General features: G+C 41.4%; 1 protein-coding gene and 1 non-coding gene across 2 annotated transcripts in view; both read right to left on the minus strand.

The window, feature by feature from the left end:
• Positions 1-26583, minus strand: part of LOC134848149 (sister chromatid cohesion protein PDS5 homolog A-B-like) — a 350720-nt gene that overhangs the window by 3459 nt on the left and 320678 nt on the right. The window contains exons 2-10 of the mRNA XM_063865508.1: positions 11362-11452; positions 11096-11290; positions 10943-11029; positions 8816-8922; positions 8532-8739; positions 7682-7909; positions 5313-5672; positions 2907-5063; positions 235-579 (exon numbers count right to left, since the gene is read on the minus strand). Coding sequence (XP_063721578.1) covers positions 235-579; positions 2907-5063; positions 5313-5672; positions 7682-7909; positions 8532-8739; positions 8816-8922; positions 10943-11029; positions 11096-11290; positions 11362-11448 — 3774 coding nt within the window. The 5' untranslated portion in view covers positions 11449-11452. The remainder of the gene's footprint in view (positions 1-234; positions 580-2906; positions 5064-5312; positions 5673-7681; positions 7910-8531; positions 8740-8815; positions 8923-10942; positions 11030-11095; positions 11291-11361; positions 11453-26583) is intronic.
• Positions 641-713, minus strand: Trnat-agu (transfer RNA threonine (anticodon AGU)). The gene has a single exon. It is a non-coding gene; the product is annotated as a tRNA-Thr (tRNA).

The raw sequence follows: 26583 nt of genomic DNA on the forward strand, positions 1-26583 counted from the left end.
CCACCTTTTGCCGGAGACGCAAACATATGAATTTAAACAGAGGCGAAGCTGTGGAAAAAGAGCCCATGCGCTTGATTAATTTGAAATTTAGATAGCATGCTAACTAACTAATTCAAAGATTTTTGCTCTTCATACATACTAATTTTAATTTTGTAAAATTAAAATTTCTCGGAGAAAATCTATTTTAGTCGGCGGTGGTGGAAAAACGGCAATAGAACAGGGCCTTTTTTTCACCTTTCTGTCATCTTCATCCTCCGACTGGTCACTCTTCGATGCCTGCTCTGGCCTGCCTCTCTTTCTGCTCCCACTGATTCTGCACTTGAAGTCAGGTGACCCAGTGTCATTGTCCTCCGACAACTCCGACTCCCTCCCATCTTTCTGTTTGTCATCTTCTTCAGTCGAGGACAGATTGAACTTCTTCTTCCCACGTTTGTCGCCAATTTTGTTCTTCGGAGCCATAAATGAAGTAACCACGTGGTCGCTGATTTTGGTCTGTTGCTTTCGCCTTGATTTGGAACCAGCCTCATCTGCATCTTTACTGTCTTCAGACCTGGCATCGTCTTTTATCAAGTGTTTGACCTTGAAAACAAATTCAAAATTAACAAAATTTTTGTTGGAAAATCTTTAAAAAGATTCCTAAAGGTCCTGGGCGGATTTGAACCACCGATCTCCTGTTTACTAGACAGGCGCTTTAACCGCTAAGCCACAGGACCATGATGCAACAAGTGTTGCATATGCAAAATTTCAAATCGCTCAGACAATACCATCTTAAATTGAGTATTACTTTGGATATGATATATGGTTTAGAGAATTAAATATTCCGCGCATATTTAATTTGAACAAACAACCAAAAGAAGCACCGCATGGTCGTTCGATATATTTCAAATGTCAATATGATACGAGCATATTAGAATTCTAATAGCAATTGGAGGGAAATCTGTCCAGTAACCGAATCCAACCAATCCAAACAACTATCAAACTTCGGTTCAAATCGGACAGACATGTCAAACGTTTTTGGTCCTGATACTTACTTAAGCATGTAAAAATTATCGGTACACTATCAAATTGATGCATATGTGAGGTTGGGGCAGGAAAAACAGTCCTCCATTCCCCTAGTACGAGTACGTATCAGATCCTTTTGAGATGCAAAATCCGAACCAGCAGTTCATGAACACTAGAAATGGTGATAAGTTATCGTTGGATTGAACGCCTTAATGAAAAATTAGTATTTTTCTTCCTCGGTTCGAACTTTCACCTACTTAAACACTCATTACGAAAAAAAAGTTGGATGAAAAAATTTTACAGAAACTACACCCCCTTACCCACCACTTCTTTTATACTCTTAAAACATAATCTTCCTACGAAATTTTGCACTTGCATAACAAAGCCACCAAATGTCAAAGATTTGGAATTCAGATACTAAAAATGTTACATCGAGGCGAAGCAGAGCGTCGCACCACTTGCGATAGAATACAAGAAAACCGCTAAGTCGAAAATAAATTCTAAAAAATTCAAAATGTCGAAAAAACTATCAATCAAATGAGCAAAGCTAGTTTTGCAAAAAATATATACCAAAAAAGAGAATTTGAAATTAGGAAGAAAACTTACAAAGCGGCAACAAGTAGAAACAACCTGAGCAAAAACCCTTAAAGCCGAAAAACATTAAAAAAAACATTTTCAAGTCCCCAGCTTCCTCAAAACAAACACACGCACACAAAAAATTCTCTCGCTCATCAAGAGACGCAATATGAGGCCACTAAAACGATTTCATTTAGACCGAATCCTTTATCCCGATCACGCTGATATAAAAAAAAACGAACGAAAAAATTAAAAAGCGAGTTGACAACAAAGGAATCAAAATAAAAAGCATTTTTTGAATAGAACAGGTGTTTAAAAATGCAGACATGCTAAAAATTTGTCTCTTAATTGACGAAAGTACAGATTTGGAGATGTCAATTCAAGTCATTCTGTGAAAAAGTTATTCACGGGGGAAAAAGTCTATTACCCGGTTGCAACACTTGCAATCGCAAGTGTAAAAACCAATGGCACACCATAAATGTGGTATTTTTATGTGTATAGGCGAGACGGTAAGTAGCCCATTTTTGTTCCGACTTCCGAAGAAGACGGAATAATTATGCTTGGTGTGGTTTTTTTATTCAGTCAATTTTCGGCGATCGAAAAAGTTCATAACAAAAACTTTGTGCCCCATTGAAGATATTGACTCCCTGAAATCAAATTTAAAACGATATTTAATCTCCCATCCTTTTTGCAAAATTTTGGGAGTTCGAAAATTACCAACTTGGCCATGCTCTGGACTAATTCAGGCACACTTTGAAGACTTTATCCATAATCCTGAAAGCGTAACGCGAATTATTTACGCGGGGCAAACTAACCCGCACAAAACTGTTCCAAATTGAATTGAGGCTAGCTAATCGGTCATATTAATTTCGTACGACTTAAATTTTCACAATTGATCTTTGTTATTGTCCAAAATTTATAGTTTTTCAATATTTTTTTTTCCAAAAATCTAATCGATATGGATTAAGGGGCAGTCGGAAAATTCAGGGCTTTGCCCTGATATACGAGCGGTGCTGTTGTTTCGACCATTGAAGGTAGTTAGTAATTGCAATAGCTTATTTCAGCTTAATTTAGGCCGTGAAAACTTAGTTTTACTCAAGTAAAGGTAGTTTTTAGCGCAATTTTGGGAATCAAAAACTTGAAAACTCAAAACTTTTCAAGTTTTTTTTTCCAATTGACCTCTTTCACTATTTTTCGACCAGACTTTTTTATCAGATGCAGAAGAAAAACGACACCAACTTCAGAAAACATTTTTGTATTTTTTAAGACTGGTCGGAACATTCTGTGGTGCTACTTGCTCAGTAACCGGTTATCCTTGTCATTCTTACTTTTTGTTTCTTCTTGTTCTTTTCTGCCAATGATGACGCAGCGGATGAGTCCAGAATGGTCTTCGGCTTCTCAGTCAGACTAGCCGGAATGTACAGCTTCGAATTCATTCTCTTCCCGTCCTCAATCACTCTGTACAGTTTGGTCGGAATCGACAAATTCAGCTCCGAAATGGAAATCGAGTCGAACAATTTCACTCTTGCATTCAGCAAAGTCAAAGCCAAGTCACATACCGCGTATAACTTCTCATTACTTTCTTTATCACCCGATTCAGTTGTTGCATCTTGACAATTTTTTAAACTGTCTAGCATAAATTTATGATACGTGTAGGAAAAATGGTCTAAATCATACATCAAAATCTGCAGGACAAACCACACGCAATCTTTCAAAGCTTTGAGAACTTCCAGATTTTTTAAGGAATCGAATTCGTGGAAATGTGCAAGTAAATGTACAACATACAACATCACGTCATCGAGATTAGAAAACAAAGACTGTCTTTTAATCTTTTGAATATCAACACTAGCATTAACTTCAAAATTCTTCTGGAATATTTTTGTATTTTTCAAAATTTGTTTCCTCTTCGCTAGATTTCGTTTCAAGTATGAGTGCAACTTCTCTTTCAGATCACTATTTGGCTCTCGACCACAAAAAGCGAAAATAGCGAGAAACTTCAAAGGTAACTTTTGTGCCATAAAATGCTTGTCGAGTTTCGCCGCAAAAGATGCTCTCACTTCCTCTAGAGGATCCAGAATCACAGAAGCTACCACGTTAAATTGGTCTGCCGAGATAATATTGGCATATGCATTTAATGTGCTCAGTTTAAGCATCATTTTGGCAGCAGTTAGTCTAATGGCTATATATTCCTTTTCGACCTCAGGAGGTCCCGAATTATTCTCGGTCGGTTCTGAAAACGAACCTCCGTTTATAATACCAGTTGCGAACATTTTCAAACTGGACTCAGCAAGTCGCAGATTGGAGCCTTTAAGGCCAAGCAGCCATCTTGTGATTAACTTCAACCCGTACACTTTGGCACAAATTAACTTATCTTGATCATCTTCTTTCAAATCCGAAATATCCGACGCCAGTAACTTTTTAGTCACAAAAGCCGAGATGAATTTTTGTAATTCATTGTGCAACTCAAAAGCCCCCGCGAAAGCTAATTGTGTAGTAGCTCCCAAAATACCCAACAAATTGCAGCAAGTCAACGAAATATTGCCAGTCAGCTTTTTGAACAGTTTTGAAAACATTGAGGTTCTTTCGACAGATTCAGTTACTAGACCACAGCACAGAATTACAGAATACTTGCAGAGTTTGGCATCATTCGAGTGCTCCAGAATTGAATTCGAAGATTCGAGCAAACTATTTTTCGCCCTGTTGAATTCTTCTGACATGATTTCTTCTTCATTGTTGTTTTCTTTAGTTTTTTCTTGTACGTATTTGCAGACAATTGCTAAAGACTTCAAAACATGTTTTAAAACGTCGCAAGTCACTTTAGCTCTTCCAATAATCGCAAATCTGAGAAACCTCTCCAAATGCTCAACACATGAAACGGAGGTGAACAAATCGGGGTAAGCATAAAACAAACATTCAACCATCAATAGAGCTCGCAACTTCTTGTCATCACTTGAACTGATAGCAAACAACGAATCATTATCATCGAAGGAGTTTCTCAAATCTCTTTCGTCTAATTTAGGATCCAAAATTTCGTCTTTGTAGTAGTAGTTCCGATTAAAGTCACTTTTATCCGGACGCATGAGAAAAGCACAGATATTCGCGATCAAATCTTCACCTATTTTTCCACTGAATCCAATTTTAGTCAATAGTTTATCGTACTTCAACAACTTCTGCAGCACCTGAAAGCTCTGATCATCGACTTCGAGGAAAATTTCGAGAAACCTCACACTTGAAATGTCCGAGTTTGAATAATAATCTGCGAACACTTTTGAGAATAAGAGCTCATCTACGTAGCTCTTCTCGACCGCATCGGTTGACAAGTAATTAGCCAATAGTTTCGGCACTACCCAGGACAACTTGACACGAGGTGAGTTTTGGGACCAGACTTCGGAGCCAGTTATTTCTGCGGAAGATGACGATGATAATGAGCACAGTTGGTGATACCAGTTGGCGCCAGCATTCATCGCAGCCTTCCTCACAGCCCACTGAACAAAAACAAAACAGCTGCTCATTCAGATTAGAAATATTTGGACTTTTCTACGTACAACGAACCAATTCCTTCGCATCATGTTTAAGATTTTTATGAAACGTTTTTTGGAAGTCATTTACGATAGTTGTAATTAATTCTTTTAAGCATCTGCTCAGTTGCACTACACTAGCAAAAAACTCAAATATTTCTGTTTTACGTACAAAAAATGATTCGTAGTCATTTGATCATAAGCAAATCAACTTACATTAGTGTCACGTGTTCTGTCTCTCACAAGAGCCAACAACTCAGAATTGACCAATGAGAAACTGACGAAGCCAATCTGCTCAATCACTTTCATCGTCTCCTTCCTCAGATCGGAGCTGGTGTCACGTGCCAACTTGCTCAACGCCGAGGTCACATCTGGACCTATGTCTTCATTGTGATGTTCCAGTATAGCCGGAACGCACTTTAGAAACTTCATCCGTACTTCAGCACTGGCATCCCGACACCTGGACAAAAATCCAGACCAGAGGTTCTGGTTGTCCAGATATAGTTGGCTGTTTTCATGGCCAAACATCTTGCCGAGACACTGCACAGCCAGCAGCCTGTCATCGACTTCGAGACTCTAAATAAGCATTAAAAATGACAACCGCATCCACGTAAGCTTTTTGCTCCGACCATTTGAAAAATGGACAAGAACTTTGTATTCGGGTGTTATAGTTTTGGTTTGATTTTTGTTTTCCACGCAAAATCAGGTACCACAAACAATGATCGGACTGGGTTAAATGATATATCATATTTAAGCCCTTCCAATCGTGATTTGAATGACATTAAAAAACAGTGTTGAGAAAAACCGGTTTTTCATCTTTGGTCTAATTTCGAGCAAATAAGGTGACCGTGTAGGCTTACAATAGCATATTTAAGCATAATTTAAGCCGTCAAAGCTACGTTTTACTCATATAAAAGTAGTTTTTGGATTTTTCAGCGCAATTTTAGGAATCAAAATTGAAAATTTCTGCAAAAAAAACTGTTTTACGATTGACCTATTTTACTGGGACTCTGAAATATGCCTAAGTTCTATTTTTTCCTTCGGATCTGATCTTTTTATTATAACAAGCAAAAAACGACACCAACTTGAAAAAACTTTTTTTTTGTTTTTTTTTAAGACTGGTCGCAACATTCTGTGCTACTTACACAGTAACCGCCTATCCTTGTTTCGTTTTTTTTTTGTTTTCGACGCAAAATAAAATTTTCCACGTGATATATCATATTAAAGCCCTTGCAGTTGTGATTTGAACGACACTGAGAAATTCAAAACATTTTTTCCCAGTTTCGAGAAGAACCGGTTTGAAATGATTGGCTTTTTGTCTTAATTCGAGCGAATAAAGCGAGCGAGCACGCTCAAAATAGCTAACTTAAGTGGCTTAAAAGCTTACAATAGCTTAATTCAAACCGTAAAAACTAACTTTACTTGAGTTTCGTTAGTTGTTTTGGGTATTTTAGCGCCGTTTTGGAATCAAAAACTTCAAATAACTGCAAAAGTGAAATAATTTTTGAAATATATTTTTTCAAATGTATCTTTTTATTAGCGAGTTAGGTTAGAAAAAAAGGTTTGTAACAATACACTCAGCTGACGCTAGTGTAAGCAATAACCAAAGCTGACTCTAGTCTAAAAACCAAAATCGTGGGTATCACGAAAAACCGACAGGTGTGGTCTCAAAATTGCTAACCATTTTTCTGCAAAAATTATTTTTCAATTTGCTGATTTTACTATGACTTTTGAATATGCCTCATCTCGAGGTTTTTCGTTCAGCTCCTTTTATCACACCACGCCGACAAAAAACGACACTAATTTGAAAAAAAATTAAAACTGCTCTGTTTAACATCAACTTTCGGAAAATTATATTTTCTATCTTTATTGTATGTCGTTTTCAAGACTCATTTTAAATATAAAATTGCCTTGTATCACTGGAGATGACTTATTCTAAATAAAAATTCTAGCAAAAAAAAAGTAGCGCTATAAGAGCGATAAGAAAAAGTAGGGCTCTTTTGCAGTTTCCCACCCCCTGGTAGATGTTGCTCAAAATTTAATGGTGCTCCCCCTTGTGCTCAAAAATTAATCACACGGCATTTTGCATGTAAAAAATGTTGTCATAATTTGTTCACCTGTTCACACTGACACATTTTGATGCAGTTTATAACATGGAGAATAATTTTATATAGACTTTACTCATTGAATTTCAGAAAAAAAAGAGATAGGTTAGAAAAAAAAGCTTCGTAACAAATCAGTAAGCTGACGCTAGTGTAAAAACCAAAATCGTGGATATCACGGAAAACCGATAGGCGTGTTATTTTAAATTTATTATTAGCCCCCGGTCCTGCTCAGTGCAGGACCCACCGTGTGGGATGGTGGTGCCATCCATTTCTCCGCAGCCGATCCCACCTTGAGTGGAATTCTCCAACCGTGACCGAAGTGGAATTCGAACGCATGACCCTTGTTTTGAGAGACGTGTGCCTAACCCACTCGGCCACGGCTGCTCAATTTTGCCTCCCGACAGGTGTGATGCCACTTTAGCCACCCTATAAGCTACCGATTCAGCAACGGCCAGTCATATAAGAGTTTGAATCTCCTACCTTCAACTTCATCTCAATGAGAGGCAGCACTGAAGAGAGAGTGGCAGGCGCAGTGGCATACACCTCGTACATCAGATCATATATCCTCTGCACTGTCAACGAGTTCCTCTTCCTAGTCCCGTCTGACTCTCCTCCATTCTTAGATGAACTTCTGGGTGTCTTTGATGGTGTGATGAAGCTGTCATCTGCGTCGCCTTCATTCAGAGGTGACAAGACATCGTTGAAGAACTAAAATTTCAAAACCTAGCAAAATTTATCAGCTCATTGTGAACTTTTTACACGACGCGAAAGCGTCTTTCCACTTCAGACAAGATTTAATTTGGAAGATCTACGAGCACAAAGATCTTATTAAAGATCAATTGAAACTCTTCTATGAGGAACTATGGATATTACTGTACATTGAGATTCGAGACATATTTTAAAATTTACTCTAACATAGCCAACAGACAGTTAGAAAAGTGTCGATGAAATACAGAAAAAATTTTCAAATTTCAAAAAATATATATCAAGTTGAAGCTCTTCGAATTTCAAGAAACTTTCATAATTGACATTTTTTTGGCTAAAGTTGACCCAAGTTGAGAAAACTGGATCAAAAGGAGTTTAGTTTACCTTGCATTCAGCAAATGAACAGCAATTTAATTGAAAATTCTAACAACTGAATGCATGAAATAAAAGACACTAATCCAAAAAAGAACCAATTGTCAGACTTTTCTTGAAAAAAAAACTTAAGAAAAACTGCAAGACCTCAATAAGAGACAACCCAGTTCATCGACACTTGCAAAACGAGCATACCGTAAAACTTTCGATATCAAATGATGAATCAACTTTTGAGGCAGTAGTCTCCGCTTACATTGAGAACATGACTTTCTATTGCATTTGATGTGAGGCGTAATAAATCTGCGGCTAGTGAGTATGCGCAAGGCTTCTGATGTTTGAAAGGAGGCAAGATGTGCTGATATATGAGCTCCAGAATTTCATTGTCCATACAGTTAGTCTGATTCACAAGACTGCTCATTACCTCTAACATCAGACTACGTGCCTTTCCCATGTGGCTCTCGCTAAAAGTAGATTCTTTAACAAAGTAGATTCTTTCATGAAAAATTCTTTAACAAAAAGAAAAACTATATAACTTACCTAACCACCTGAAAAAAAAGATTGAAGAGTTTTCCTGTAAGCGTAATAGCAGTTTCAGAAGATCTCAGCTTCGCAATAAGAAGAAACGATTTGCAGACAGCCAGACACTGAAACATTTATCAACTGCATCAAAACCCATCGACCATTGCAAATTTTTCACCAAGCGCAAAATTTTGCGGAAAAAGAACTATAAAAGATTCTCGAAAGCTAAATGAAAATTAATTTTCTTACAATTATGCTTCAAAACGCCTGCTCCTCTTAATTGTACAAGAATCACTGCAAGTTTTTTCCACAGCCCAAATTAAACACAGTGGCGATGCGGAGCATCCCATCACTTGCGATACAACACAATCATAAAAAACGGGGGCGTTCAACAGTGCGGAAGTACAACAGTGCCGAAAAAGGCGGGAAAAGTTCAGAATAATTTACACGCATTTTTTAAAGAGCGGGAAATTACTGACGCTAATTATCAAAGAAAATCACTCCAATTTTCGCGCTAATATGTCTGCAACTGCAAATTGAACAATAATTGTGGCGCCAAAATGTGTAAGCTGCAAATTTTCTCGGTCAATCTTATAGTTTTACTTAAAATTGTAAATGATCGCTGTTTAATTTTTGATTACCGCACTTTAATATGCTGAAATTTGTTCAAAATTTTGGCACTGTAGGTCAAAGTTTTCAGTTTCGGCACTGTTGAACAAAGTTTTCATTTTCGGCACTGTTGTACTTCGGCACTGTTGTACTGCTCCAAAAAAAACAAGTCGAAAAAAAATTGAAAAAGTTAAAAAACTAAGTGAACCAAAATTTTCGTATGTCTCAATGAAGGACAACTAGCGCCCAGCAAAAGCTGGAGATATGTCTGACCTTTTTAAGTTTGCTCTACTGATGCGGGACCAAATTCATAATTTCAAAATTTGAACTTTGCCCAAAACATTAGTTGTGTGAAAATTTTTGGAATGTTTCCAAAGACATAACTTTTTCGTGCAAAAAATAAGTAAGAGCCGCTTCAGCAGGAAAAATTTGAAAAACCACTTCTTTCGAATGAAATTTTCATCTCAGATTTGCTTGTTTTAAGAAAATTCAAAAAGTTTCCAAATAACGGTCAAAGTTCTATAACTTTCATTTGTTTGAAGGCCATAACTTTTCTCTATAAAAATTGGGCGTAGAAAACTGAGCCATAAGTGTACGATTTCAACAACCTATAGTGTCGATTAAACCTATAATATCAGATTTGGGAGGATGGTTATCGAGAAAAGTTCGAAAAACGGTCAACAAATCAGAAAAACGACATTTCCGAGAATCATAGCTTTTTGTAAAAAAAAAAATGGGCGTAGCTGCTTCTGCAGAAAAAAAATTGCCCTACCCATAATTTCGATTGAACCCAAAAACCCAGGTTTAGCAGACAAATCTCTAGAAAAAAAATCAATTTGAAGGCCATCAAATTTGGGCGCAGTCACAAAAGCAAAGGAGCTTCCCACAACCCGTTCTTTAAATTGAAACCAAAATCTCAGATATGGGAGGGTATTTTTTCGGTATAATTCATAAAATTTTTAAAAAAACCCTCAAGAAATTGACTTTTCCGAGGAAGACAACTTTTTATGTAAAATAATTGTGATTAGCCGCTAATGCAAGGAAGCTTCCCACTGCCCGCTATCTCATGTGAACCCAAGACCTCAGGTTTAGAAGGTTAGTTTTCAAGAAATGATATAAAAGATTCAAAAAACGGTTAAAAAATGAAAAAATTGCCTATTCCGAGGGCCATAATATCATGTGTACAAATTTCAGATTTGGTAGGTTAGTTTTGAGTTTCTTGAAGGTGGTAGACAGACCAATAAGGCAAAAAGAAACCAGATGAGTACGCAGTCACAGGCGAATGTAGGCGGTCTTTCTATGGATACCCCATTTGATAATCGGTTGAAGGGTTTTCGACAAAAAAAAAAACTATTTTTTTTGCAAAGAATGCTAAAATTTTCCAAAGCGTCTCGAAAAAAAACTTAAAAAACCAATCCCATACACTTGCATGTAACCTGTTTTTATCAAACAGGAATTCTGTGTAAACATGCCAAGCAACACATTTGAAAACGCTTGCTAATCGCAAGCATAAAGAAACTTAAAAGTGACACATACCTCCAGAACGTAAAAGTATCGATGATATGAGCTGCCCTCAATATCTTCTAGTCCCCGCAGAACGCGAATGAAAAATGAGATCAACTCCTAAAAAAAATGGTGGATTTTACTCGCTGCCTTGAATAATTGTTTATAAGTCAACGACTCGCTCACTTTTAAGTCCGCATCTTTGTTAAATGGATTTTCCGGAGCACATATTCTCAACAAATCCACCAAACAGCAAGCACAAAACAATCGTACTTCCTTCGAGGAATGCCGAACCAATTTAACGTGAATCAAATGTTTTGCCAAAGCGGTGTACTGGTTCTCTCTTGAGCTTTCGATGGCCTGTAAACTCTCAGCAAGCGTCTAAAGATTTAAAAAAAATACTATAAAAGTTTGAAAGGAAGACTGATTGAAATCATTATTATTATACCAACTTTCAAATTTTTTGAGAGTTCTACTGAATTTTTTTCGTCAACAACAATAGCTTTACAATTTGGAGGGTAGTCAACATTTTTCTCCATATCTGAAAAATCTAAGTGTAGTGGCCTCGGAAACAAAAAAATGAGTGGTTCGAAGGCATCTTACATTAATAATTTCGACTTTCAACTCGTGCAATACTAGTCTGATGCAATGACCGTCGAAAACATTTCATTGTCAATCAATACTGCTAAAGAGAAACTATAACGGCACCCTCTCCGGAGAGGGTGAGTTAGACTTGCGTTATTTGTGTTGCTTTGTTTCACGTCCTGTTGGGTAATCAGAAAGTCAAAAGTGTCATAGTAACCAAGATAGTAACCGAGGTTAGTCAGGAGTCCCTTAATCACATATTCCAGTCAAAACTTTTAAAGTTTTCTAGATATGGAAGTCATACTGATACAAAGGAGATGATTTGTGTTGATGTGTTAAAATTCAACTCGATACGGGTTACGTTAGATGCTTCCTTTTAACACAAAAGTATACGGCATAGTGAATTCTGAAGAGGATCAAAAACGACTGCAAGATGATACAGAATCAATGGTTGCCTGGAGCAAAAAGCCGCAACTCCCGTCTCACCCAGACAAAGCCAAAGTAATGCACATGGGCAAACCCAAAATCAAGCGGGAGGAAAACAGTGTGCCATTCGCCCAGACTGACCTGAAAACGCATGACCAGACTAACCTGAACCAATGAATTTAAGTTCGAGCAGTTTTGGTGTCGGTGTATTAATTTTGACGTTAAACGGTCTTATTTACCAAAATGAACGAATTGGGATGGGTCAGTTTGGACTGCCATGATTATTTTTGAAAATTCGTTCGAAACTGAAGCGACTGGCTTACGTCTAAACACAGCTTCACAAGCTTTTAACCGTCTCTACCAAAGCCAGTTCAATGTGTGCTAGACGGTCATATTTGGAAGCTTGGTCTTAATTTGGGATAAAAAGTAATTTTAAAAAACTCGAATTGACCCTGTCATGCTCAAGTTTCTCGCGACAACTGAAAATGCAAAATAAAATAGGACAGAAGATTCGAGTGATAATCAAGGGAAAGTCGCTAAAAATACGAGGGTAAAATTGCTATTCGCAATTTTACCGGAGTAATTCAATACGAGTAGAATTATCGTTCCTGGTAGAAAATCGAGAGAATTGGGTAAATAACAATTGCATTAGCAACTAGAATTGATTTAAAGTAATCGAGAAGAAGTTTTGAATAAGTAAATCTAGCTGAAGAAGAAGTTTTGTTCTCTGGACCATTGGGCAGCTTCGGCTGTCCACCTTCTCACTCAAGTGTCACTCTCGTCCAGTCAATCGCTGAGAAGTAACGAGGTGCGATTGACTGGACGAGTGACACTTGAGTGAGAAGGTGGACAGCCGAAGCTGCCCAATGGTCCAGAGAACAAAACTTCTTCTTCAGCTAGATTTACTTATTCAAAACTTCTTCTCGATTACTTTAAATCAATTCTAGTTGCTAATGCAATTGTTATTTACCCAATTCTAGAGTCGAGTCGTTATGTGAATACCTATTTTAAATTTCTCGAGTGCATTTTATGTGATTATGTTGAGATGAGGCGAGTTTTAGGTTGATCCATCTGAAATGGATCGAAGCTCCACTGTCCAATAAAAACCATCGGTATACTTAAGCTTTCAACCCAGTTTTGAATGACGTTCGCGTGTTTCATGCAGGGATTGCAATATATTGAATGATCAGATATTGAATATTGAGACGATGTCAATATTGAATTTTTAATATTGAGATATTGAAGGCTAGATATTGATATTGATATTGAATTTTTTGTAGATATTGAGAAAAACGGATTTTGTATCATTGCTTGAAACGTGACGTTTTAACACATACACATAAAACAAATGGTGATAAAAAGTTTCTTTCTGAACAAATTAAACAAAAAACAATTACATTGCAAAAAAAACTAAACAAATTTAATTATATATTTCGAAATTCAATATTGAATTTGGTCTCTGGTATCTTAAAATAGTGATAATATTGAGATATTGAGCTTTTAGATATTGATATTGATATTGATATTGAAATTTCATCCTATTTGATATTGATATTGATATTGAATGGAAGAATATTGATATTGAGCTCAATATATTGATATTGTATTGAAATCCCTGGTTACATGTATTTAGAGACCTAACCATGAGGACGTTCTTATTTCTAGAGAGAGAGATGTGCCAGTCGGTCATATTTGGAAGTTTGACCTTGAGAAGAGCAGAAAATACTTGATTTTGAAGTGAAATTTAATTTTTCAAAATTTCGAATGGAACATGTCATGCACGATTTTCTCGCGATAACTGAAAATCAGAAAAAGAAATCAGAGCAATTTTAGAACAATTGCGGGGAAGTTGTCAATTAAAAACGAGTGGGAAATTGCTATTCGCAATTTCCATCATAGTGAACGAGAGTAGAGCTGTCCTACTTGAAATAGAAGACAGAGTATCCCCGAGAGAGCGATTACTAAGGTTGGACCAGAGTGAACCTTCAGCGGAAAGGCGGACAACTGGAGTGTCCCAACGGTCCAAGAGAACTCAAATTCTAGAGCATGAACTTATCCTTGCTGTCCAAACTATAAAACATTAAACTTCTCTTAGTTATTTATTTCTTGAGTTAGTTACTGACTGGATTATTTTCCCAACTCTTGAGAGCGCTGATATGTGAGTACGAATTTAAATTCTAGAGTGTGTTTTATGATTGTTATGTTGAGGTAAGGCGAGTTTTAGGTTGATCCATCTGAAATGGATCAAAGTCACACTGTCTAATAAAAAGTAACCTAACGGATTGTTCCAACCCGGTTTTTAACGGCGTTCATGTATTTTGGGTATCTAGAGACCTAAGTATGGGGACGTTTCTAATTCTAGAGTGGGGGGATATTTTAGTAGTAGCCTTTAAGCTGTAACGGGTCGTAGTCTCATGTCACAAGCGAACCGAACTGGCTCCGACCGTTCTTGAGGTGGGAAAACACAAGAGATAGTGTCCCTGACCCTTGAGCCAGTGGTTATAGGGCCTATTTTTCTTAAGCCTCATGTGTGACTGCAGTAGACGAATGTTACATAGTGTTTTTATGGCGCTCCTGGGTGTTTACGACATCAAGACTACGGAGTCGAACCCACTTGAGACAGCTTCGGGCTGAATGCCCATTCTAGAGTACCGGCGGTACGGTTCGACAGGAACGTGCAAACCTTCCGGTTGTACCGTGATAGCTTTTTAAGAAAACTCGAGAAAATTTCCTGGTGCGCTCTCCGAACGAGGCTTAGCTAACCGAGTATAGGGGGGCAACTAGGGGGACAAAAACACGAGCAAAAAGACAAAAAGCAAAACAAAAACCAAAAAAGAATAGAAAAAGGAACAAAAACCATAAAACGAAAAAAGACAGTGACTTTGACACCAGATTAGTTGGATCAAACCTTTATATTAATTAAATAGTATACCCATACTGTTTTACAAGTTCGATCGTTTCGATCAACCTAGCAATTTAAACCAGTAAACTGAATAAAGTGCCCAAAGTGGGGCGTTGTCAAGGGTTTTCAGATAGCTTGGAACTTAGCTGGACCAATAGGAGACTTGACTGGAAGAGGTGACCAGCCGAGTGGGAGAGTGGTTCAGGGACACTTGGCTGAACCAATAGGAGACTGGACTGGAACAGGTGACCAGTCGAGTGGGAAAGCAGCCAAGAAGGATTTGGCAATTCTCGAGTTCTCAAGTTGGGCAGAACGGGTATCGTTAGAATCCACATTACATTATAGGAGATAAGTGTAAAATTGGATAAGCGAAATCCCCCAGTTTTGAGGAACGTTTTTACTTGAGCAGGCCTGGAAACAGGTCTACGGTTTTCTCTTGAGAGGTTTAGCACCCGGCGCTTAAAGTAATTTTTAGGCTTAAGAAGGGGGGCTAGAAAGGGGGGAGGTTAGAAGGGGGGCTGGTTAAGTTAGAGGTTGGCGGTTGTAAATTGTAAAAAGGGGGAAATTAGAGTAACTAATTAGTCGACATCGTTGACTTAGTTACATTAGAAATTAACACGCGTTGGTAATATTAGGTGGAGATCCAGAATTCAACTCGAGTTAAGACTGGTACGCTGGTTGGTTTGGTAGGGGGGACCGGATATAGACAGCTTTTGTGATACCCCATAAGATCACTAGTGGGGGGAAGAAAGCGCGTGGCAATTAGGTACCAGACATTTTTTTTTGGACGAAAGGTAGACATTGGTCACCTTTGAATTTCAGGTGGGCTCATTTTTCTGTTTTTATTATTTTTCTTACTTAGATTTTTGTTGCATTTTAGTGAGGATTTGTGTTTGGTTTTATACGAACAGGTGATCACAAGATACCTGCGCACCTACATTGAAATAGAAACAACCAAAAAGAAGAGGGGGTCAGCATTTGGCTTTTAAGAGAGGGTTTTTGGGAAAACTTTACTAGAGCTCGAGTGGTGGTACAAGGTACGGTGGTTCAAGAAGACCCTACAACGAGGAAGACACTCCGTGACGAGTATTGGGACAAGACCGAAGAAGTCTTAAAACAGAGCAGTCTTGGGATAGTGGTCTTGGGACAGGGTCTTGGGACAGTGGTCTTGGGACAGGGTCTTGGGACAGTGGTCTTGGGACAGGGTCTTGGGACAGTGGTCTTGGGACAGTGGTCTTGGGACAGGGTCTTGGGACAGTGGTCTTGGGACAGTGGTCTTGGGACAGGGTCTTGGGACAGGGTCTTGGGACAGTGGTCTTGGGACAGGGTCTTGGGACAGTGGTCTTGGGACAGTGGTCTTGGGACAGGGTCTTGGGACAGGGTCTTGGGACAGGGTCTTGGGACAGTGGTCTTGGGACAGTGGTCTTGGGACAGGGTCTTGGGACAGTGGTCCTGGGACAGTCTTGGGACAGTGGTCTTGGGACACTAGTCTTGGGACACTAGTCTTGGGACACCAGCCTTGGGACACTGGTCTTGGGACACTACCCTTGGGACACTAGTCTTGGGATACCAGCCTTGGGACAGTAGTCTTGGGACACTAGCCTTGGGACACTAGTCTTGGGACAGTAGTCTTGGGACACTGGTCTTGGGACACTACCCTTGGGACAGTAGTCTTGGGACACTAGCCTTGGGACACTAGCCTTGGGACAGTAGTCTTGGGACACTAGCCTTGGGACACTGGTCTTGGGACAGTAGTCTTGGGACACTAGTCTTGGAACAGTGGTCTTGGTACAAGGGTCTTAGGACACTAGCGGAGAGTACTGTGATAGTGACGAATAGTCTTGGGACGGTATAGAAATTGAAGTCAAATTACAACAAGTGCGTTTTAAGACAGAATAAGACAAATCGAAATAGGTAGGGTTAAGACCAAATTAAGGAAAATTTTTCGGAGGTTTTAGAAAGAGAATTGGATAAGGTTTTTAACACGTTGTACAGAGTTTGTTACCACAAAAAATATTTTTTTTTACCCTTAGAATAGAATCGTGTATATAATAAAATTGTAAATAGAAGCAGTTGTAAATAGAAATAATGAGGCGGAGTAGGGTACCGGTGCTCGAAAAAAGGTCAAGTGGATCAAACACGAAGTATAATTCATCGCTGCGCGGAACGACATCAACGGGCCCAAAGATAACGAAGACGAATTTTTCAGTTAACATGGTCAGCACAAGGAGTACAGCGGAGAACAGGGCGAAAGAGGGCACGGAAGGGGAGCGAGTAGAACCCACCATCGAGATTGATCTAGAGACACCAGATCAAAGTGTGGATGAAACAAGGAAGATGGCGACAGAGTCAACTCCAATGCCCAATGCAGAGGAACCGAACCAGAAACCCATAGAGTTCTCACCGATAGATGACGCGGAAGATGCAATAGGCAACACCGAAGAAACGGTGAAAGAAGACTCTCAAGTAAAGAGGACATCTTTTACGGAAAAATTGGGAATAATGTTCGGAATAAAAACGAAAGAAAACGTGACTGAAGAACCGAAAGCAGAAAGAGCACGAACATTTGGTACAGTGAGCACGAAAACGACAGAAACCGGCCAGAATGAGGAACAAGCTAAAGCAGAGGCTAAGGCCGAAGAGAAACTCACGGCTGACCATGAAGAGACTACCATTGAGCTGGGCGACTTGTTGGCGAAATTAAATCAGATCGACAAAAGACTTAAGAACAGTGAAGAAGACAGAGAGGTGATAAAAAAGGAGATAAGATACAACAAGCACGAGTATCTAGACAGTTATTTTAACCTGGCTAAGGCAACAGAGGAGAGACTCAAGGAGATGTCAGACAAGGTAGAAGCCACCAATGAAGAACGAGAAAAGAACATCAAAACAGACATGCAACAGTTGAAGAACCGATATGATGATGTCAACAGCCAATTAGGGAGCCTGGAAAGGAGAATGGACACAATGAGCAAGAGTCAAGCCGAGAGTTCGTGTGCAATACAGGCGAAGTTGGATGCAATCTTGAGAGGTTCTACTCCACAAGAAAGACCGGCAGCGGATCGTACGCAAAGCACCAGAGTTGACTTTGTAGAACCACAAAGGAACAAACGGCAATCGACACCGTTGCCCTTAACCAGGGATGCGATAAGCATAGCACCAACAACTGCGAAAACAATAATGAAGAATGGAACGTCGAATACAACGGCTGCTCCGGGAGATTCAACAGCTAACAGCAACACAGGACCAGATGCTATGACATGGGCCAGCACTTGGGAGATGATGAACAGGACTCTAGAGGCCTTCGCCACGAGGAACACTGACTCGAGCGACAGGAGAGAGGGAAAATCAAGAAAGACATTCAAGAAGCCAAAAGAATTCAAGGACGACTCCGATGGATGCATTGACACTTGGGTGGAAGTGATGAGATTACATCTAGAGCAAGACAACTTGAGTGACGAAAGGCAAGCATGTACAGCCATACTGAGCAACTTGGAAGGAACGGCATTAAAATGCGTGGTCGCAAAGAAGGAGGAAGAACGCGACACCGCGGACAAGATCTTCGAGATATTGCTGAATCGATTCGGGTCAGGCATGAAGGGTCACCAAGCGATGATGCGATTTGAAAAGAGAAGGCAGAGGGACGACGAGTCAATAGATCGGTTCCTAGATGACCTCGAGAGCTTGAGAAGGAGGAGTGACCCAGAGGAGTCGACAAATAGACGGAACTTTAGCATTGCCTCGAAGTTCATCGATGGGGTGAAAAGTGATGACTTAAGGACAATGTTAGCAACATACTACACATTGTCGAAGGACAGCGCACCCACCCCAGAAGAAATGAGACAGAAATCAAGAGAATACATGCTGATGAAACCTAAGAAGTACTCATATTCCGAAAACAGGAACACGCAAGGGGGAAGCCAACCCCAGAGGTCATCATGGTACAAACCTAGAGATGATATGGACAAGCGTAGATCATGCGCGAACTGCGGGTCAGCGGATCATCATGTGGCTGACTGCACAACGTACAAACAAGGCATGAAGAGCCTAGGTTATGCACCGGATGAGGAGGATATGAGCCAGATGGAGGAACACGAGTACTATAATGGCTTGATCATCAAGATAGGCGCCAGATGCTTCTTCTGTAATCAGGAGGGGCACTTCAGAATGGATTGTCCCTTGTTCTGGGAAGCGGTCAAGGACCAGAATCACCCCAAACATAAGTTGGCATTAGCGGCGGTGCAGAATCAGCGGAACAGGCAAAACGAGTTTGAATCTAGGAACTTGGGGGCACCAAACACCGAATTGCCGACGAAGACAGTGAAAGCTGTTACACATGTTAGCGGTGCGTTAGAGTCCGCGGCCGGAAGCTCTCTAGAGATAAATTATGAGAAAGCGGCGACGGAAGCAATTGCCAAAGTGAAACAAGATCTGGCTGTGAAAGAAATAGAGCAACGACTAAAGTTGGAGATCGAAAGACAGAATTTTAACGAAGCATTAACCGGATCGAATTCAATACCAGAGGCTAGAACGGGCTCAATGAAGACCGGGAATTGTAACACCGTGAAAATGGTGACAGGTAAACCTTTTGGAATATCGAAAATCGGAGCAAGAATAATGTCGATAATCACAGTGGGCGGACACGAGGTAACCAGAAACTTGAGCGAGCCGAGCGACCAGACGATAATGCACATTGACGTGTATGCAGACTACTTGAGTGGAATAAGTCCACAAACGACTTCTAGAGCGCTCAGGGCACTACTCACGAGAGGGGGCAGCAAATCGGTACGTGTTGATAATAGGTACACTGAAGCTTATGGTCCACACGAGGTCATGCTAAATATAGATGGAATCAACATCTATACCAAGACGATGATAACATGCGACGAAGACCTAATTGGACAAATCTATGTAGGGAAAGAAGAATTGAAAGTAAGATCGATTGGACACTGTGCTATGCTCGAAGAAGATGCAATGCACATCGGGACGGAAGCAGACGTGACAGGGCACGTGCTAGACATAAATGGCAAAAAGACTCAGTTACGTGGATTACTCGACACGGGAGCAGTCTTGAGCGTCATACCAATCGAAACATGGGAAAAGATGGGCTTTGACAAAGGCGACTTGATAGACTCGAGAATACGGCTGTTAGCTGCAAACAAAGGGGCCCTTCGGGTGTTGGGCAGGACGCCGATAATAGCCCTCAATTTGGGGGAACGTAACCTGTGGATGAGCTTCATCGTGGTAGAAAACCTAGATGAATCTGACCAATTCATTTTGGGCAGAGACTTCATCAGGAATTTCGACGTAACGATTGATCTAAATAATGCAATGTTCAGGATACGGAACCCGGATAGGAGGTACGCAATCAAACCGGTAAATTTAATAATGGCGAATGAAAACAAAGCACCGGTATTCTTGAGTAGGAGAGTGAGGTTAAAAGCTAATGAAGCGGCAATCGTAAGCTTGAGGATGAAAAATTATAATGAACTAAGTGACAACAAGCAAGTGTGTATAGTTCCGAATCCCAATAGTCAAAGCGCTGCTGTTTTAGGAAGATCATTTTCGATAACGAAGAGCGGCCTCTGCGTCAGTGTCTTGTTGAATACCCTTGATATACCGATCACGATACAGAGAGGGAGGAAGCTGGGATATGCTTTACCGGTTAAAACTCGATATGAAACAATTGAAAACTCAAAACAAAATGAAGTTGTTGATTGTCCCAACCACAGGGACAAAATTTGTATCTTGAGACGATTGCAGAGAATAAAAGATTCTTCAGGTCTTATCAAATCACTTAAGTCAGAAACGGACGATGGGCTTTCGAGCTGTTCGAACTTTCCAGAGCGACCCACACTAGATGAAATGCAAATTGATAAACCGGTTCTGCCGGAGATTGAACATTTAAGGGGCAAACTGAAAGATGAACAGCTCGAAGCTATCAAGGACGTACTAGAGCGAAACGAGGAGGTCTTTTCAAGGCATAAGGCGGATATCGGGTGTTGTAATTTTGTTGAACATGAAATTGAACTTGAGGAAAACGCGGTACCACACAGGGAGGGGGCGAGGCGCATGACCCCACACAAATCGGACGCGTGTAGAAAAGAAATCGAAACGTTACTAGAGTATGACATGATAGAACCATCCAAGTCACCGTGGGCGTGTGGAGTAGTGATGGCCAAAAAGAAAGGCGACCAGTTAAGGTTTTGTTGTGACTTTCGATACCTGAACTCCGTCACGGTGAAGGATGCCTATCCCATACCTAGAATTGATGAGAGCCTCTCGAAGTTAGGTGATGCAAAATTTTTTACGACTCTTGATTTAGGCTCGGCTTTTTGGCAGGTACCATTAAGGAAGCAAGACAGGGACAAGACAGGGTTCGCCTGCGAGTTGGGTCTGTTTCAATGGAAACGGATGCCGTTTGGACTCTGCAATGCAACAGCCACGTTTCAGCGGCTGATGGCACACGCGTTGATAGGCGTGACGAAGAAGTACGGCAACCTGGTAATGTGCTACGTGGACGACGTGGTAATAGCGACGCCGACACTAGAAGACCACATCGAGAGGCTTGACGAGGTGTTCGCGTGCATGAAGAGATCGGGGCTGAAGTGTAAACCATCAAAGTGCGAGATACTCAAGGACTCGATTAAATACTTGGGAAGGATGGTAGATAAGCACGGCATTAGACCTGATCCAGACGCCGTGGAAGCAGTCCTAACCTGGAAATCACCGAAGACGGAGCACCAGCTGATGAGCTTCCTGGGTTTCGCCAACTATTATAGAGAATTCATCAAGGGCTATGCTGACAAGGTATACCCGATGCAACAACTAATGAGACATAAGGGCAAGAAGTTCACGTGGAACAACGCGGCAGAAGAGTCATTCCAGAGAATAAAGAAAGAGCTATGTGAGGCACCAGTACTGGGTATGCCGACAGAGAAGGGGAGGTACGTGCTAGACACGGACGCGTCAGTAGTCGCCATTTCTGGGATTCTCCATCAAGAACAAGAATGGAATGGGAAGACAGTCTTGAGACCAATAGCATACGGGAGCAAGGTCCTAAGTGACACAGAAATGAAGTACGGAGCACCGAAAGCAGAGATGTTCGCGGTGGTCACCTTTGTCGAAAAATACAGAGCATACCTAGGCAGTGAGCCCTTCAAGCTGCGAGTCGACAACCGAGCACTAAGCTGGCTGAAAACGTACTCAATGGACCAGAGCTATATTGGGAGGTGGATAGTTCGCTTGGATGGATACAACATGATAATTGAGCACAGAACACGAGATAAACATCAAAATGCTGACAGCTTGAGTAAGAAGACGGAGTTCTACGAGAGGCAAGAACAAAGAGAGGCGGACAGACCTGAGATCAAAGACGGCTTCTCCTTTATGGACAAAGAAACGTACGACAGTCTTCCACTCACGAGATGGCTGGACAAATCAGGCAAACCGATAGAAGATCATCCCGAATTGCCGAAAGAGCCTCTTGAAAAGACCATCTTGAAGAAAAATAGAGGGGTTCCGATAGGAATAATGCTCAAGTCCAAGATCGTGAGGGAAACACTCAAGGCAAAAGGTTATGATCTCATCCAGGTAGAGGAGGGAACGGTCCGAATAGATGAAGACTTAATGAGGTTGCTTGAGAAACTATCAGATAACAAGCCCGTGATCCAAGGGGAAGGTCAGGAGGCACCGGAACTAACCATACTTCGGAGAGAAGAAACAGTGAACAATACTGACGTCTCAAAAGGGAGCATCACTGATAGCAAGGAAGTTGTGCGATCACTAGTCGAAAAAATCCCCGAAAAAATTCTGGAGCAGACAAAAGTCAGGGATAAGAAAGTGACATTCAGAGAAGAAATTGAACACCTGGGACTAGATCAAGAGTCCGGGGAGTGGTACAGATTCATGGAAGAAGACGGAACCGGAGAAGGAAAATTGTCCGGGGAGCGTAAAGAATGGGATGAAGATTCGGATGAGAGCAATGAGGATCAAGACAGTCTATGCATGATACTGGCGGAAGAGAAGATGAGACAGCACGACAGGGAATTACAGACGGATCCATCTTCAGGGACGTACAATCTGGAAATACAAGAGGTACGAGGTAGTGAAGAGCTCGAGAAAATAGCAGTTTCAAGAAAACCACTAAGGGAACTATCGTGCAACTCAAACGTCAGAACGAATCTGGTACCAGAAGACGACATGAAAATCGTGAAAAGGATGATATGTGTGAAGCTGAGTGATGACACCTACAACCCTGGTGAAATGAATGGACAGATCATGGCGCTAAAGGAGCACGTTAAGGCGAGATACAGGCTGTCTGACCTAATAAGGGCCCAGAAGAATGACAAAATGACAAGTAACCTCTCCAAATGGATCCATTCGGGAGTCAAGGAGAAGGGGGAACTTGAGGAAGACAGCTACAAGATCTTGAGCCAGTTCTACAAGGAAAAGAGAGATTTACTTTATCACACAGCTGAAGGGGTGGTAGCGTGCAAGAGAAGAGATGAGGAAAAAATATTACACAAACACAACCTCATCATACTACCACAATTGTACCAAACGGAGGTGCTTTTCAGATCACACGACCAGATGGGCCACCAGGGGATAGATAAAGTACAACAAAGGATACTTCACAGGTTTGATTGGCCGGGAATGAGAAAAGCTTGCGAGAGATGGGTGAATGCCTGCCTAGCATGCCTTCAAGTAAAAGACCCAAGGAAGATGAAGTTTCCCCTCAAGTCTGTCGAGAGTTCGGAATTCAATGAAGTGGTGCAGATAGACCATCAGAAAATCTGCATGACGGAGTCGGGTTATAACCAAATACTAGTTATAATAGATCACTTCACCAAGTTGGCGGAAGCGGTTCCGTGCCAGACAGCCTCGGCAGAGGAGACATGTGATCACCTGATAACGCATTGGATATCGCGGTATGGTTGTCCAATGACTTTCCAGTCGGACAACGGCAAGGCTTTTGTGGGGGACTTGACAAAAGAATTGATGAAGAGATCACACATTGCTCAAGCGCACTCGACGACCTATCATCCACAGACCAATGGGTTGGTAGAGAGACAGAACAGGACACTGGTCAACATGCTCAGGGTGTACTGCTCGAGATACATGACGGACTGGGACAAATACCTGCCACAGGTAGTAGGAGCCTATAATAGTACTCAGCACTCAACGACGGGTATCAGTCCTTTCATGATGTTGACAGGCAGGGAAAGGGCAATGCCTATAACATTCTTTTACCCGGAGTACGAGGGGAAGAGGACGTCACCTCAAGCATACGTGAAGGAAGCGATCAAAAGACAACAAGAGCTAAACGAGCTATGTCGGAGAAACACGGCGCAAGCGCAAATGAGGCAACGCAAGAAATATGACGAAAAGATACTAAGAGCAAAGCCATACGAAGTGGGCCAATACGTGTGGGTCTTCCAAAATGTCATACCGCCCAAGGGAACAAAGAAACTACTCAAGAAATGGAGAGGACCGTTCATGATTACGGAAGTACATCAACAAGGACGGTTCTATCGCTTGAGTACGGGGCGAGCAGCACATTACGAAAATCTGAAGCCTCATGTCCCGTCCCCGGAGGACTGGTGCCTGCCAAAAGACATGGAAGGTCTTGAGTACCTGGTGGTGGAACCAGCGTGCGAAGTGAATGAGAAAGGCACTAGAGAGAAAAATGATGGTAATGAGAACTTGAGTTTGGACGACAACGAAAAGATAGAAGTGGAGTCGGATGCAGGTTCATTTGTAGAAGAAGACTGGAACGATCCCGAGCAAAACGAGGTACCGAAGTGGATGGAACCGGATCGACCAACACCACCGGAAACCAGGACGGGCAATCGTAAACGAACAGGTATGAGGTACAATAGGTACGGGGATGACTTCTTGATCGATAAGATACAGCCAGACAAGTTGGGCGATGAACTACTAAGCGCAGGCGAACTGGAGGCCGAAGAGGAATGGCAAGTGATTGACGATGGTGGACATTATCCGCAGAGTGATTACTCGACGCCAGAATTGGAGACGGATCTCGAGCAGAGTGAAATAGAAAGGAGGGAGAACACGAACTTGAGGATTCTAGAGTGGATGCGTGATGTCAAAGACGAGAGCCACGAAGGACAAAGCATTCAACAAGTCGATATATCAGCAGCAAATTACATGAAGACAGAGGACCCTCTTTTCGGATGGACAGCAACAGACAGGCCACTGGACATCCCCAAGGACAATTCAGACCCGACCACATCGACGGGGACGTCGATAAATATTTTTGTCCGGGGAGTGGGGGTAGGACTTACCCACACCGAAAATTTGATGATAAAGAAGCTCAAGGAAGTGAGGGAAACAAGCGGATTGGAACTGGAGGAAGAAGAACCAGAGCCTACCATAGGAAGGAATTTCAAAACGAAATTCGAAATACCCAATGAATACTCAGAGAACATCATGATAACAGACAGCGACTTCATCCTGTCAAACAGGACCAGCGCGATCTGCATCACGGCGGACATGAGTTTCAAATCAAGATTGGAGGCTGACTTCAAAAGAGAGTACCAGAACGTAGAGTTTCTGTTCAGACAGAGGCCAGGACTGGGAGGCATAGCAGCGCTTCCACCGTCAGTGGCACAAGTCCCGGGCAAATACCTCTGCTTCCTAGTAACGAGAGTCAACGACAGAAACACAATTGATCCCGAACACGTGATATTGGCACTGACAAGACTACGTGACTTCATGATTGAAAGAGGAATAGTGGAGGTCTCGATGCCGGTGTACGACCCAAACAGGGGCAAACTGAGCTCGAGGGAATTGTACGCTATCCTACATGTGGTCTTTGCAGAAACAGAGATAATGGTGCATCTTCACAAGAAGTACTACTTGAGCATCGCTTGAGTCGGGTACATGGAAGTACCAGGTCGGGTGTGAGGGAGGAGTCTTGAGTCAGGTACTGGGGTGCGGCGCAGGTAAAGGGATCTTAAGATGTGATTGGCATGACAATTGAATTTTAAAAGAAAAGAATTGATGGTGCTAAAACATAAAATGAATCTGCATGTTCGTAAGGGAGATCCAATCAAATTGTTTTAAGTGATATGTGAATGATAAGATTTTAATCATATGGGTAGAAGGGGGGTCTCTAGGTTAGGAACGTGACATACTAAGTTTTAATGAGCTTTATGTTTTCAGATCAAGTTTGAAAACAAAGTTGAATATCCAACTACACTCAAGCGAGAAACAGAAAAAGAGAATCTTGATTGAACACGCGACAATCCGGATCCACAGCGAGTGCTTGCAAGAGAAGATTTCTAGAGATTTCTTGAATTGGGTAATACTTGAGTTGGTAAGGTAATTCTTGAGTTGGTAAGGTAATTCTTGAGCTGGTTGACATCTATCTACACACATCCCGAAGTTATAAAGAATGGCAGACCGATTCTGGAACTGTATGCCCACGGCTCTGCAGAGGTCCACTCTTGACGAGCTGTACAGACGCTTGAGGGACCTGGACCACACCCAGATCGACGAGAGAATGGCGGTGATGCTGAATGCGATCCTCCAGTTGGAGGATCAGGGCGAGTGCAGGGAGTCTGCGACGGAGGCTGTCTTGATAGTCGGCTACACCACTGAGGGCATATCAAATCGAGCACAGACCAGATGGTTGTCTTGGAATGCGGATGGAGGAGTAAGGGGCTTTGACTTGGCAAGAAATCCTGGCCTGAGTAACAACACCGAACACGGCGCAGGAGAGTTCCCGCTACCGACG

The sequence above is a fragment of the Symsagittifera roscoffensis genome, chromosome 6, assembly GCF_963678635.1.
Source record: "Symsagittifera roscoffensis chromosome 6, txSymRosc1.1, whole genome shotgun sequence".
NCBI classification, from domain to species: Eukaryota; Metazoa; Xenacoelomorpha; order Acoela; family Convolutidae; genus Symsagittifera; species Symsagittifera roscoffensis.